This window comes from Pelophylax lessonae (assembly GCF_965119305.1).
Source record: "Pelophylax lessonae genome assembly, chromosome: 13".
NCBI classification, from domain to species: Eukaryota; Metazoa; Chordata; class Amphibia; order Anura; family Ranidae; genus Pelophylax; species Pelophylax lessonae.
This window is the reverse complement of record NC_138780.1, coordinates 65,665,177-65,680,701: the sequence shown is the minus strand read 5'-3', so window position 1 is coordinate 65,680,701 and position 15,525 is coordinate 65,665,177. Positions and strand designations below refer to the sequence as shown.

Genomic DNA, 15,525 nt, shown 5'->3' with positions numbered 1-15,525 from the left:
TGCATTTAAAGGAGTTGTGTCTACAGAGTAGCGTCCATTTGACATGTAGGAGCTTACATTTAGACTGTACTGAAGCACCATAGAGGCTACAATTAGGATGCATTGGAGGTGCTTTACTAGTCCTGCAAAACTAGTATTTAGCCAAATGCAGTAAAGTTAAAAATATATTTTTTTTCTTTTTCAAAATTGTTGTTTTTTTTTTTGTTTACAACGCAAAATATAAAAACTGCATTTGTGATCAAATATCAACAAAAGAAAGCTCTATTAGTGGAGAAAAAAGGACATTGCGCGTATAGGATTGTGTATATAGGATTGTATTTTTTTTTCTTGGTTGAACTAGGTTCTATTGGTTGAACTAGATGAACTTGTGTCTGTTTTTTAACCAGACTAACTATGTACCTATGTAACCTAATATAATGTCTGTCTTATTTCACAGGGTCAGACCAAGAAAGCTGCTTTTCTTTTCTTCGATTTATTAATGTGTCTCCAGCAGAAATGGCAAATTTAATGCTTCAGGGACACCTAACCAGGTATCACAAAACAGTTTATGGGATGTACATCTAAACTTTTAAATTCCTGCAACTTCGTAAAAGTATAATGCAGATTCTATTTATCTGTAGTTACATTTAGTTTACCAATAAATATTTGCCTTTGCTTCCCGAAGAGAGTATTTCTGTAGGTACCTTCAGATTACTGGTGCTTATAACAATCAATAAAGACTTGGCTAATTTGACACCTTAAACCAGTATTAAATCCAAAACCAAAAATATTATCAAAACGCCAGTAGAAAGCTGTAGCTGTAGAAGGAGTTTTTCAGTTTTTTTCCAGTAGCGTTTTTTCAGCGTTGTTTAACTTTTTTCAGCTGTAGCGTTTTTTAGCTTTTTTTTTTTTTTTTAGCAAAACTATATTCTCACAAAAGCTTATGGCTCAAAAACATTGATAAGCGCAGAATATGTATTTTTTGGCGTTTTTAAGCTTTTATCAGAGTTAGAGCATTTTTACAGCTGAAAAATGGCTCTTAAAACCCACTAGTTCTGGGGAGTTTTCCAGCCAGAAAACACCTCTGCCAAAAACTGCTGATAACAGCCTATGTGTGCATCAGCACATAGAATAACATGCTTTACTGTCTGTAGAAAAAAAACATCTGATGCCAAAAACAGCAGCTGTAAAAATGTCCAGTGTGCATGAGGCCTTAAAATATAGGTTGTAGATATACAAGAGGAGAACCCCCCTAAATGGGACTATAGCGGATGCCAACTCAATTCATTGAGTTGGCATCCGCTATAGTCCCATTTAGGGGGGTTCTCCTCTTGTATATCTACTTTTCAGTAAAGGCACGAGGGTTACCCAACTCTCATTTCTCCTCTCTACATACCCAGCTCCCACACCCAATTTTTTTTAAAATATATGTTGGATTTCTTAAAAATTACTTTTAGGTTTATTACTGCTTTAACGATAACATTTCCATGTTAAAGCAGTTGTATCCTAAAAAACAAAAAAAAAAAACCCTGCAGAACAAAGGCATAATGAGCTAGTAGGCATCGCATACTAGCTGATTATGAAATACCTAACTTAGAACGAAGCCTCGACACGGTCGCCCGGACACCGCTGAGGCAGCCGACACCTTTGTTTGGCGTCTCTTCCAGGTTCGATGGCTCTGGCGCTGTGAGTGGCCGGAGCCACGATGACGTCACTCCCGCACATGCATGCTGGAGTTCACTTTCCAGCAAGGAGCTCTGAAGGTCCGCCGGACCTTCAGAGCGCATGCACAGCTGGAGTCAGCTGCTGCATGCAGGGCGAATATCTCCTAAACCGTGCATGTTTAGGAGATATTAATTTTACCTACAGGTAACCCTTAATATAGGCTTATACTACCGCTTTAACTAAACCATTATGGCATCATTTATGCTTGCTATCGTTGAATATAGATAATTTGTGACCACTGAAAACACGTAAGAGTGTACTGGTAGTTGTAGGTTCTAGGGATCTGAAAAGGACTAGTGTACTATGCATGATTTTACACTACTGACAGTGCACACATTGCACCAGTATATTGTGAGCACACTGACCACTTTATCTGCATAGAATTTTTGTTTTCTACTCAGCCTTTTTGGTTGTATGGTTGCATAACTGCAAATGGTAAATGTGTGCTGCATACATGCAATGCAAATGATTAGCACTTTTTCAAAATACATTTACTAAACATACATTTTTTTTTTTTCAGATGGTTAGCGCTTTTCCTTTCTCTGAAAGCTGCCTATAGGCTCCACCATACTCGTTTCTGGAAGGAGAAGAGCAAATCTGAAACTACACATCCCTACCTGTCCAAAAGTGATTTCATCCTCTGGGTCAACTTCCCACTTTCCTTTCCCAGCATCCATAGTTCTCCCATCTTAAAGGTAATATTTGTTTTGACTTTTATGGTTTTTATATTACCCACTTAAAGACCAGACCTATTTCTGACATTTGTTGCTTACAAGTTACAATCAGTATTTTTTTTGCTAGACAATTACTTAGAATTCCCAGTCATATATATTTTTTAGCATAAACTCTGGAGAATAAAATGGTTGCAAAATTGCAATATTTTATGTAATGCGGTATTTGTGCAGCAGTCTTTCAAACGCAGTTTTTATCTATCGTTCATTGACAGATGCAGCTCTGTATTCTTCTTGACCATTGGGTTATGCTGCCCCCTACAGGAGTAGGACACTAAGCAGGAAAAGCTTTACCGCGCCTATGGAGCAGTTCCTACAGGCATACACCCACACACTCTGCTATAGCCCTCAGTTTTTCTGCCTAGTTTAGGAGTAGGACCTAGTTCCTTGCTGGGACTTCGGTCTTTTTTTAGTTAGAGAGAACTACATGCAACAGCCAGCTGGGTTTCGGACTGGATATACTAGATCCTTAAGGTCTCCCAGCCTGGCCAGCGAGCATGCGCAGGTTATAGTCCAGCACTAGGCCTCACTATGACAGAGCCCAGATGGGAGGGGGCTGGCCCGCAAGTTACATAGTTAGTCAGGTTGAAAAAGACACAAGTCCATCGGGTTCAACCAAAAAAAAACAAAAAACAGTATTGAAAACTTAACCATACAATCCCATATACACAATCGTATACCCGTTGTTGATCCAGAGGAAGGCGAAAATAAACCCCAGCAAAGCATGATCCAATTTGCTAAAGCAGGGAAAAAAAAATCCTTCCTGATCCCCCAAGAGGCAATCGGATATTCCCTGGATCAACTTTACCTAAAAAAATTTTTTAATACCCATTTATATTATGTACACCTAGGAAAGAATCCAGGCCTTTTTTAAAGCAATCTAGTGAGCTAGCCAGAACCACCTCTGGAGGAATCTGTTTTCCTCTAGACATAAAGAATGCCCCCTTGTCCTCTGTGTTCACTTTAAATTGAACAACTCAACACCAAGTTCACTATATGGTCCCCTTATGTATTTATACATGTTGATCATATCCCCCCTTAATCTCCTCTTCTCGAGAGAGAATAAATTCAGTTCCTCTAATCTTTTCTCATAGCTGAGGTCCTCCATGCCTCTTATCAGTTTGGTTGCTCTTCTCTGCACTTTTTCCAGTTCCCCGATATCCTTTTTTAGAACTGGTGCCCAAAACTGAACTGCATATTCCAGATGAGGTCTTACTAATTTGTATAGGGGCAAATGATATCTCTCTCTGGAGTCCATGCCTCTATTAATACAAGAAAGAACTTTGCTTGCCTTGGAAACAGCAGCTTGGCATTGCATGCTATTATTAAGCTTATGATCTACCAAAACACCCAGATCCTTCTCCGCTATTGATTCCCCCAGTTCTACTCCACCTAGTATGTATGATGCATGCATATTCTTAGTCCCCAAGTGCATAACTTTACATTTATCAAAATTAAACCTCATTTGCCACATAGTTGCCAAATGAAACAGTGCATTGAGGTCAGCTTGCAAGTTTGAGACATCATGTAAAGAAGTTATTCCACTGCAAAGCTTGGTGTCATCTGCAAAGACTGAAATGCTACTTTTAATCCCAGACCCTATATCATTTATAAAGATATTAAAAAGTAAGGGTCCCAACACTGAACCTTGGGGTACACCACTGATAACCTTAGACCATTCAGAGTAATAATCATTAACCACTACTCTCTGAATTCTATCTTTTAGCCAATTTTCTATCCAATTACAAACCGATCTTTCCAAGCCAGCAGACTTTACCTTACACATTAGCTGTGTGTGGGGAACTGTGTCAAACGCTTTTGCAAAATCCAGATATACTATGTCCACAGCCACCCCTCTGTCCAAGGTTTTACTTACCTCCTCATAAAAAGAAATCAGGTTTGTTTGACAACTTCTGTATTTCATGAATCCATGCTGTCTGTTGCTTAACTACCTCAATACTGGGCACTTAAACCCCCTTCCTTCCCAGGCCAATTTTCAGCTTTTAGCGCTGTTGCATTTTGAATGACAATTGCGCGGTCATGCAACACTGTACCTAAACCAAATTTGTGTCATTTTTCCCCCACAAATAGAGCTTTCTTTTGGTGGTATTTGATCACTGCAAGGTTTTTTCTTTTTTGGTGCACAAATAAAAAAAGACCGAAAAGTTTGAAAAAAAAAAAAAAAAGGTTTTTCTCTTACGTCCTCCGACAGTCGCCGCCTCCTCTAAGTCATCACTATTGGGTATTGTCCACCTATCCGTAGGAATAGCTAGGCATATAGACTTAGTCAAAAGACAAAAGGCATTAGCATATACACACCCACGGGGGCTGTCCCATCTGGTCAATACCCCCCCTGCATCACCACTCCCAACTCAGTTTTAGTTTGCCTAGCTTAGGAATAGTCAGGCTACCTTGTGCTGGGGGTTCAGTCTCAGCCTTCCTAAATCTTTCATTTGATTTTTCTTTTAAATGTCAGTTTTTTTCTCTCACTTTACTAGCTGTTTATTTTACCAGCTCTAGTGTTAGTTTATTCTTCGGATGAAGATGGATCATGCGGTGCTGGGATTCGGACTGGCCGCCCTGGTTCTCCAGGGCACAGAGGGCCAGATGGACCCCCAGCCCGCCATCGAGCATTCAGCTATGGTTCGCCCTGGCATTAAGAACGACCCATCCCTGTTCGCTGCAGGGATGCAGCCGTGAGGTGGCTACCTCACAGGACTTGTCTGCGATACTGCAGCGTCATGTCCCTGGCTCACGGCACTCCCTGTCAGATGAGGACAGAGGTTTATCCGTGCATAGAGGCTCCCCCACGCCATCGGGTACAGGTAAGAACTTTCTGTGTGGGACCTCCTGTCTGGGGTGACAGTCTGTGTTGCTGTGTGTCCCCATGTCTGTGCCTGTGTGACTCCCTGTGCGATCCCTGCGGGGTTCGCTGTGTGCACTGTATGTTTTGCCGGGGGTCCCTGTCCCAGTGTCACCTTAGGTGCATGTTTGGGGGTACAGACTTGTGTGTTGTGCGGCGACCGCTGCGGGGGAAAAATCGCGCGGTCCGCCATGTTTTTTAATATGCACACGTGTATAGCCCCTCTGGGGCCAGTTTACAGCTCATTTTGGCGCCATCCGCCGCCATTTTGTGGGCGGTGGAACGATCGGTTCGGCCGCATGTCGGCGGCCATCTTGGTGTAGCCTCCTATGCATCCCTATGGGGCAGCCATTTTCCCTGGGGTCTGGCTTATAGCCAGCCCCCTCCAGCAGCATTACCTCTTCCTCTCAGACAGCACAGGCACAGGTAGCAACGATCTGTGGGCTCTGCAGTGTATCTCTCTGTCTTCTTCTGCATACTGCTTCTGGCTCAGTTTTCTTTCTCCTTTTGGAGGTCTTCATAGCTGTGACAGTAGCGGTGGGCTGCGCACTCCGCAGCGCTATTTAAGGGGACAGTACATTACTTTTTTGCACTGTAGTTTTTTATTATCTTGAGCCATGGATTCTCAGGAAAGCAAGTTTCCTCCAGCTTTAGTGGGGGGCCCCAGTTCTCCTGTGGCCCCGCTGCGACCTGATCTGGCTGCTATGGTTGCGACTTTAGTGGCAAATATGGAAATGCTGATGTCTGAACGGGCTGCGAGAAAACGGCCAAGGCTGTCTCTCTCTTCTGATTCAGATGCGGATATGGCTGCTGCTGCTGCTGCAAGCGTGCCCTTTTCAGGGTCCCGCTCATCCTTGGACCCCCGGGGTCTGAGGGGGAGGCTGAGGTGGAGGGTGTTGATACATCCTCCCCAGGGTCACCCGAAGAACGGGCGACCATGGATGAGTTGATTGTTTCTGTTAAGGAAACCTTACATTTAGAGGATGAGCCCTGTCCTCCGGGCGTTTTGTCCTCATTTGGGACGCACAGGACCCGCAAGTCCGCGCAGGTTTTTCCCTGCCCAGCGGAATTCCATTACACTGTTAATGAAATGTGGCGCACGTTGAAACGTCCATTCCTGGTACCTAGTCAGTTCAAATTGCTTTATCCTTTTGCGCCGGCTACGGAATCACGATGGTGTGTGCCTCCACAGGTAGATCACACTGTGACCGTGCTGAACAAGGCTACCTTGGTTCCTACTGAGGATACCCCGGTTTTTCGGGATCCCACGGACCGGCGGTTGGAGTCTCTAGCCCGCCATTCCTATACGGTGGCGGGTTCGTTGCTCAAACCGGTTTTCGCGTCCATTATGGTGGCTCAGGCGGTGGCTGATTGGATTAAGGTGCTTAGAAGCAACCTAGTGTCCGATGACGTGCCGCCTGCACGACTGGAAATGGTGGACCAGATCCATCAAGGAGTCATATATCTGTGTGATGCAGCCCTGAATGAGGCCCCCTTGGTGGCTCGCCTCTCTAGTGTCGCGGTACTTAACCGGCGACTGATATGGCTGAAGAGCTGGTCGGCCGACCAGTCCTCGCGGAAAACTGTTGCTGATTTTCCCTATGCTGGCTCTCGCCTTTTTGGCGAGGCGTTGGATACCCTGGTGAAGGGCGTAATGGGGGGTAAGAGCACTATGCTACCCCAGAACCCGAAGAACAAGTCCTTCCGTGGCAAGCGGGGTTCTGCGCCTAGATCTACTCAGGGGTCCTTTCGTGCCTTTCGGAACCAATCCAAGGGCAAGCCCTTCAAGGCCCAGGGCAACCAGAAGAAACCCTGGGCGGGTAAGCAGAAGACCGTCAATGCCGGTTCTGCGGGACAATCTGCCTCTGCCTGAAGGGGCGCCCTCACCCATTTCTGGGGGGACGTTGCGTGGTTTCCTCCAACCATGGCTGCTCCAGATTTCGGACAGGTGGGTCCAGGAAATCGTTCGATCAGGTTACAAGATCGAATTCCTTTCCAGGCCCGCGGACAGATTCTTTCCCTCCAATCTCCAGCTGCTTCTGGGGCGTCTGTAGGACTTGCATCAAGCGGTGCAGGACATGCTTGCTCAGGGGGTGATTGTCCCGGTGCCTCATCGGGACAGGTTTCGGGGGTTTTAATCAAATCTGTTCACTGTGCCCAGGAAGGAGGGCAAAGTGCATCCTGTTCTGGACCTAAAAGCGCTGAACCGCTTTGTGCGTGTTCGGAAGTTTCGAATGGAGTCTCTCTGTTCGGTTGTGGCCTCCTTGAGTCCAGGAGAATTCCTGGCTTCGATAGATCTGAAGGATGCGTACCTGCACATCCCCATTTTCGAGGGTCATCAGCGGTACCTTCGGTTCGCTATCGCGGAGGACCACTACCAGTTTGTGGGGTGGACCATAAACGTTAAAAAATCAGCGTTGTCTCCATCGCTTCGCCTTCCCTATCTGGGAATGGTTCTGGACTCTGCTCAGGCAAAGGTATTCTTGCCGGAGGACAAGCTCCGGACTTTGCGGGACGAAATCCGATCCCTCAGGGACAATCCATCCTCGTCACTCAGGGCCTGCATGCGGGGCCTGGGTTTGATGGTGTCGGCCTTCGAGGCAATTCCCTTTGCCCAGTTCCACACACGGGCTCTCCAGACGGAGATCCTGGCCAGGTGGGACAGACTTCCTCAGTCCTTGGATCTGGAGGTCTCCTTGAGTCGCCGGACCAGATGGCTCTTCTGTGGTGGATCCAGTCCCTGTCGGTGGCGGAAGGCAAGTCCTTCCGCCCTTTGGTGTGGACAGTGGTTACCACGGATGCCAGCCTGTCGGGCTGGAGTGGAGTCCTGGGCACCCTGTCTGCCCAGGGCACTTGGTCGGAGGAGGAATCCTCCCTCCTGATAAATGTGCTGGAACTACGAGCGATTAAACTCTGTCTCTTCCAGTGATCGGACCGTCTCCAGGGCCTGCCTGTTCGCGTACAGACGGACAATGCTACCGCGGTGGCTTACATCAACCACCAGGGGGGCACCAGGAGTGCTCGAGCAGCCCGGGAGGTGACCGACATCCTGTCTTGGGCCGAGACTCATGTCCCGGCGATCTCGGCAAGTTACGTTCCGGGTGTGGAAAATTGGCAGGCCGACTTTCTGAGCCGCCAGACCCTGGACCAGGGGGAATGGGTCCCTACACCCGGAGGTCTTTCGGATGCTGTGTGCGAAGTGGGGATCCCCAGACGTGGAGCTGTTCGCATCCCGGCTAAATCGAAAGGTGGAAAAGTTCGTGGCAAGAACGCGCAATCCGTTGGCGGATGCGTTGGTGGCCCCTTGGCATCAGTATCGTCTGCTGTACGCCTTTCCTCCGATTCAGTTACTATCCCGGTTCCTTCGCAGATTGGTCTCGGAACCGCACATGGTGATTCTGGTGGCGCCGGACTGGCCTCGCCGGTCTTGGTACGCCGACGTTGTTCACCTAGAAGTGGCGCCTCCGGAGCGTCTGCCTCTGCGGGAAGATCTCCTGTCTCAAGGTCCGATCTTCCATCCTGCTTTACAGTCGCTGGCTTTAACGGCCTGGCTGTTGAGACCCAGGTCTTGAAGGACAAGGGTCTATCTTCTGAGGTTATCCCTACCCTGATCAAGGCTAGGAAATCTTCCTCTGGTAAGATCTATTACCGTACCTGGAAAGCCTATTTCACCTGGTGTGAGTCCAGGGGGTTCTCCCCTCGTTCTTACTCGGTGTCGAGAATCTTGGCTTTCCTCCAGTCTGGAGTGGATCAGCGCCTGGCGCTGGCCACTATAAAGGGCCAGGTGTCAGCCCTGGCGGTCCTTTTCCAACGCCCTGTGGCGTCTCATTCCTTGGTGCGCACATTCATTCAAGGTGTGCAACATTTGGCTCCTCCTAGGAAGGAGCCTTTACCTCCATGGGACTTGAACTTGGTCCTGTCCGCATTGCAGCGTGCTCCTTTTGAAAATATCAGGGAGATTTCATTGCCTCTGCTGTCGAAAAAGGTTGCCTTTCTTGTGGCGATCACTTCGGCTCGCAGAGTGTCGGAGCTGGCGGCGTTGTCTTGCCGCTCCCCTTACTTGATAATTCACAAGGATAAGGTGGTGTTGAGAACACCCCCGTCCTTTCTTCCCAAGGTGATCACTGATTTCCACCTTAATGAGGAAATTGTCTTGCCTTCGCTTTGTACAAAGCCTAAGCATCCTAAGGAGATTGCTTTGCACTCCTTGGATGTTGTCAGGGCGAGCAAGGTCTACCTGAAGTCTACGGAATCCTTTCGGAAGGCGGACTCTCTCTTTGTCCTTCCTGAGGGACCTCGGAAGGGCATGGCTGCATCTGCAGCGACTATTGCCAAGTGGATCAGGCAGACCATTGAGCAGGCCTATGCCTTGAAGGAACGGGTTCCGCCCTTCCCTGTGCATTCCCTGGCGCATTCTACCAGGTCTTTGAGCACTTCCTGGGCCTGTTGGCATCGGGCCTCGGTGACCCAGGTGTGCAAGGCGGCGACTTGGTCGTCGGTGCACACATTTTCCAAGTTCTACAAAGTAGACGTTCTGGCATCAGCTGATGCTTCTTTTGGCCGCAAAGTTCTCAGTGCAGCAGTGCCATGATGGACCCTTGAATTTTTCTCTGGGTCCCTGGCTGTTGGCATTTGCTTTCCTGGGCTGTTGCTCCTGTTGAGCATTGTTTTTTTTTCTGTTGCCCAGTTGGTTCTTACGGTGCATGTAAGATTCCTTTCTCTGATGTGGGTACTGCGTTGCCTTTTCTACGGTTGCGTCTCCCACCCCTCATGTCTATACTGCTTTGAGACATCCCAATTGTGATAACTTAGAGGAGGCGGCGACTGTCAGAGGACGTAAGAGAAAACTGAATTTTTGTAAAATCTTACCTGTAAAATTCCTTTCTCTGAGTCCTCCGACAGTCGCCGCCCCCGCCCCTCTTTTGGGGTTCTTATTACCTACTGCTATGCTACCAAACTGAGTTGGGAGTGGTGATGCAGGGGGGGGTATTGACCAGATGGGACAGCCCCCGTGGGTGTGTATATGCTAATGCCTTTTGTCTTTTGCCTAAGTCTATATGCCTAGCTATTCCTACGGATAGGTGGACAATACCCAATAGTGATGACTTAGAGGAGGCGGCGACTGTCGGAGGACTCAGAGAAAGGAATTTTACAGGTAAGATTTTACAAAAATTCCGTTTTTTCTTTAGGTTATAAAATTTTGTAAATAGATACGTTTTTTCCTGCACTGATGAGCACTGATGACGCCGCACTGACAGGCACTGATGAGGAGACACTGATGGGGTGGCACTGATGGGGTGGCACTGATATGCAGCACTGATGGGCACTGATAGGTAGCACTGATATGCACCACTGATATGTGCCACTGATAGATAGCACTGATATGCAGCATTGGTGGGCACTGATAGGCAGCGCTGATGGGCACTGATAGGCAGCGCTGATGGGCACTGATAGGCAGCGCTGATGGGCACTGATAGGCAGCGCTGATGGGCACTGATAGGCAGCGCTGATGGGCACTGATAGGCAGCGCTGATGGGCACTGATCGGCGGCAGTGATGGGCACTGATCGGTGGCACTGATCGGCGGCACTGATGGGCGGCACTGATAGGCAGCACTGGTGGGCAATAATGGGCACTGGTGGGCGCCACTGATAGATGGCAATAATGGGCACTGGTGGGCAGCACTGATAGATGGCATTGGTGGGCAACAGTGATAGAGCTGCCATCCCTGGTGGCCATGGTGGGCATCCCTGGTGGTCATGGGTGGGCATCCCTGGTGGCTCTAGTGGCCCCCCCCCCCAGGGCTGCGCTGGTAATCAATGTTCTGATTACCAGCACAGACCCCTCCTGTTATCAGTGAGTAGTTAGAAATACTCACTGATCCCCCCGGCTGCAGTACAGATCCTCTCTTCTTCTCCTCACTGACAGGATCTGTCAGGAGGAGAAGAGATCGAAGCCGTTACAACGGCTGTGTTTACATTACATGACAGCTGTGATTGGACACAGCCGTCATGTGATCAGGAGGGCCAATCACAGGGCCCTCCTGCCGCATCTTGTTGCTATGTGTCCGAGGGACACAGGCACATCGAGATCGCGCCGGAACGTCCGATCAGAGGGACGAGACTCCCACCCCGTGTATGTGCAGTGGCCGGGTGGGAGGTGGTTAAAATAGTTTTTTTCCAGCAAGAACATGTATATGGTCTTTTATTAAACTCTCCAATATCTTCTCGACTATAGAAGTTAAACTAACAGGTCTATAGTTACTTGGCAAAGACTTTGATCCCTTTTTAAATATAGGCGCTACATTGGCCCTACGCCAATCCAGTGGTACTATTCCAGTCCTTAACGTGTCCCTAAAAATTAGAAACAAAGGCTTAGAAATTACAGCGCTCAGTTCTTTTAGGATGCGTGGGTGGATGCCATCTGGTCCAGGTGCTTTATCCACCCTTATTCTGTCTAAATATTTCTGGACCATATCACTTTTGAGCCATTGTGCATCATTTGGGACTGTGTCAATACTGTCCTCATTATGGTCATGAGCTCCCCCATGCTCCTTTGTATATACAGAGCTGAAGAAAGTATTTAATAAATTTGCCTTCTCTTTGTTCCCAGTCACCCACTCCTAATTATTTTTTAAAGGGCCTACATGCTCAGACCTAACCTTTTTACTGTTAATATATTTGAAGAATTTTTTGGGGTTTGTCCTACTATCTTTTGCAATCTGTCGTTCATTTTGGATTTTTTCGTCCCTGATTTCCTTTTTACATATTCTGTTATATTCTTTGTAACAATATAACAATGATAGTGTTCCCTCATTTTTATATTTTTTAAAAGCCCCTTTCTTTTTATCTATAGCTTTTTTAACTTTTGCCGTGAGCCACATAGGTTTTATTTTTAGCCCTTTAAACGTATTACCCATGGGAATATACTTTGCAGTGAGTCTTTTTGAAAAATTCCCATTTCTGTTCTGTGCTCATCGATGCCAATATTCCCTCCCAGTCTAAATCCTGGAAAGCAGCCCTCGTCCTTGGAAAATGTGCTCTCTTAAAGTTAAGTGTTTTTGTATTTCCTGGAGTGAAACACCTTGCGGGGACACACAAGACCTGGGATGCCCTGAGTTTCAGTGTACCCCCTGTCCGTCAGCACCCCCACCCTGGGTGGAGAGGTAGTCTGTTCGCAGTGGCGCCCATCTGATGTCATGGCATGATGAGTAAGTGTCCCCCCATTTTTCTGGCATTCTCGGAGTGGACGTGTGCCCCCTCCCTGGGAATGTCGGACCCTCGGGTATCCCTCGGTTCCCCTGGCCTCTCAGTGATACCATGCCCCCCTTAGGCCTGTCCCCTCCCCCCACAAGCAGGTTCCTCCCTTATGGGGGGCAGATGTATTGCGGCGGTTCTGCGGGGGGAAGTTTTGTCCTGGTGGGATCTCCTTCTAGGGACCCCCCCCGATGCTATTGTCTGATGACCCCCCTGGGGGGTCCTGGAGACCGCATGGCGTCCCTAGAAAACAAACGTACTGGTTAGTACTAAATGTAGTAGACGCAGATGCCCAAAACCTTGCCCGACATGTTTCACGGAACACCGCTAAATCAAGGGCAGTTGAGGGGTTATATAAACATCACAAATGCTACTATACAAAAAAAGGAAAAAACATATATGTCAGAATATAGTATGATAAGATAGTCGGTAGATTATGCATATACATATATTATACATAGATGATCATATAAGGTGCAAACGGTCACACAGGAAAGCATAGGCCATATATAGAACACACCTGTATAGCGTGTCGATCACAAGTCGGTAGGTCGGTAGTCGGCCAAGGTATCATAAGGTAGAGGTAATCCCACAGGGCGAGCACAGGAGCAAACCACAGCAAACAGGTCTTATAAGATATAATTATGGATGTTAGGGAGTTGGGATTGGGTCTAGATAAAGTAATGAAGAGGGTAGGTATATGTGATAAATCATATATATATATACATATATATATATATATATATATATATATATATACAGTATAAGTTATTTCTTTAGACCGTAGAGATATTGGTACAAAAACAATCAAACATAAAGGGATCTTACCCAAAACCACATTCAATCCGCCCAAATGACAGGGTAGACGGGTGGGAGATAGTAATCCTTAGCTAGAGAAATTGTTTAGGGCGAGAGCCAGCCTAAAAGAGAGAATCGGGATATAATGGCACCTTCCCCTATAAGGAAAATTTTGTGGAAAAAAAGCTCCAGATCTACCGAGTAGGTAAGTCTGAAGGGAGGGGATTTAAATGTGCCTCTAAGAAAAAGTAGCAATACAAACATGTATAAAAAGATATATCAAAGTTTATTAAATATGCATCATAAAAGTCACGTCAAAGGACAACTGTACATCAAATCTGATACAAGCATATATATGAATAAAGAAGAGTCATTGCATTGTGGTGGTCCCAAAAGGGCATTAAACCGAGATATACATTGCTGGAACTACACGTTTCGCTATGAATGCTTCATCAGGGTCCAGCAATTTACAGATATTCACAGTAGATTTATGCACAAAATCCTTCGTTCATAGCCATAAAGGACCAAAAGTTATATATGATGAGTGACATGTATTTCTATGAGATTTAAAAACAAGCAACAAAGCCATAGATCCCCATTTTGATGGGTCAAAGAGAATTTGATGTAGTGACTGTAAAGTGAGGGTCAGTCAACACCCTCTCATTCATACATCTCAGTAAGATGATGAGAAAAGCCAGTTGGAAAAAGCATCAATGGTGGGGTTGTCCAATATACAAAAATAAATTAGAGTCAAGCCAAGGGCAAAAAACACCCAAACGGCAACATCCCTCACCTGACAAGCCTGCAGACTCACTTTTTTTTTTTTAAAACGATATATAAAAGTTTATTAAATATGGATCATAAAAGTGACGTCAAAGGACAACTGTACATCAAATCTGATACAAGCATATATATGAATAAAGAAGAGTCATTGCATTGTGGTGGTCCCAAAAGGGCATTAAACCGAGATATACATTGCTGGAACTACGCGTTTTGCTATGAATGCTTCATCAGGGTCCAGCAATTTATAGATATTCACAGTAGATTTCTGCACAGAATCTAAGAACAAACAATGCAATCATTATAGACATACAAAAAATACAAATCAATAAGATAATGAATATAGCAAAAAAGTATCATCCTGGTTCTTAACATATTGAATGACATCTCATATACTTATTTTATTCCAAAATATACATTTTATTAACAACCATATGTGTATTTTCTTTTAATATTTATTAATAAATATAAATTCACAATCTAATACAAATATAAACACTGCATAAAGAAAAAGAAATTAGATGGAACAAGGAGGGAAAGATTTTTTGATTAAAAATTGTTATAAATAATGGGCAAAAAAAAAGGGGGGGGGGGAGAGGGGAGGAAGTGAGAGAGAGGGTCATCACATAATCCAAAGGGGGGGGGGGAATGAGAGAAAAGCTACTCCTCCAGTGTATAAAACGCCAAAAGGGAGCCTACGAAGGGAAAAGGGGGGAATGTTAAAATTTGGAGCACAGAACCCTTGACAAATGCTGGACGACCAGGTAGAACAGTAAAGAGGAGTCCGCCATGTAAAAATTCCAAAAAAATGAATAAATAAATACAGCTTACCCTTAGTTCCTAGCCATAAAGGACCAAAAGTTATATATGATGAGTGACATGTATTTCTATGAGATTAAAAACAAGCAACAAAGCCATAGATCCTATGTGATTAAACAAAAATGGAAGGAAAGAAAAAATTAGAAACAGGAAATAACATCAAGAAACTTTTTTTGTGTATATATTTTGTGACTTATCAGTCTGAAAGAGAAAGAAAAGGACCGACTTCCATAGACCAAATTAAAAGAAAATAAGACCCTGTGAAGGGAAGAAAACCAGTGAAAGGGGAAGGGAGGGGGGGTGAAGGGGTGGGAGGGGGGAGAGGGGGTGGAAGGGGAAGGAGGGGAAAAGGGGATGGAAGAAGAACAGGGAGGGAAGGAAGTGCAAATAAGAATGAGTGTTGAATTTTGGTGAGTCCGCAGCCTTGTCAGGTGAGGGATGTTGCCGCTTCTTAGGAAGGATCTTTACCCTCCATTGCCATATGAGATTGGCCATCCTCTCCTATCACTTTGTTTGGTCGTTTGGGTGTTTTTTGCCCTTGGCTTGACTCTAATTTCTTTTTGTATATTGGACAA

At 45.9% G+C, this 15,525-nt stretch overlaps 1 protein-coding gene across 2 annotated transcripts in view; it reads left to right on the top strand.

The window, feature by feature from the left end:
* INO80 (INO80 complex ATPase subunit) overlaps positions 1 to 15,525 on the top strand; it is a 362,932-nt gene that overhangs the window by 190,627 nt on the left and 156,780 nt on the right. For both annotated transcript variants that reach the window (XM_082275733.1, XM_082275734.1), the window contains 2 exons: positions 437 to 530; positions 2,225 to 2,399. In XM_082275733.1, coding sequence (XP_082131859.1) covers positions 437 to 530; positions 2,225 to 2,399 — 269 coding nt within the window. The remainder of the gene's footprint in view (positions 1 to 436; positions 531 to 2,224; positions 2,400 to 15,525) is intronic.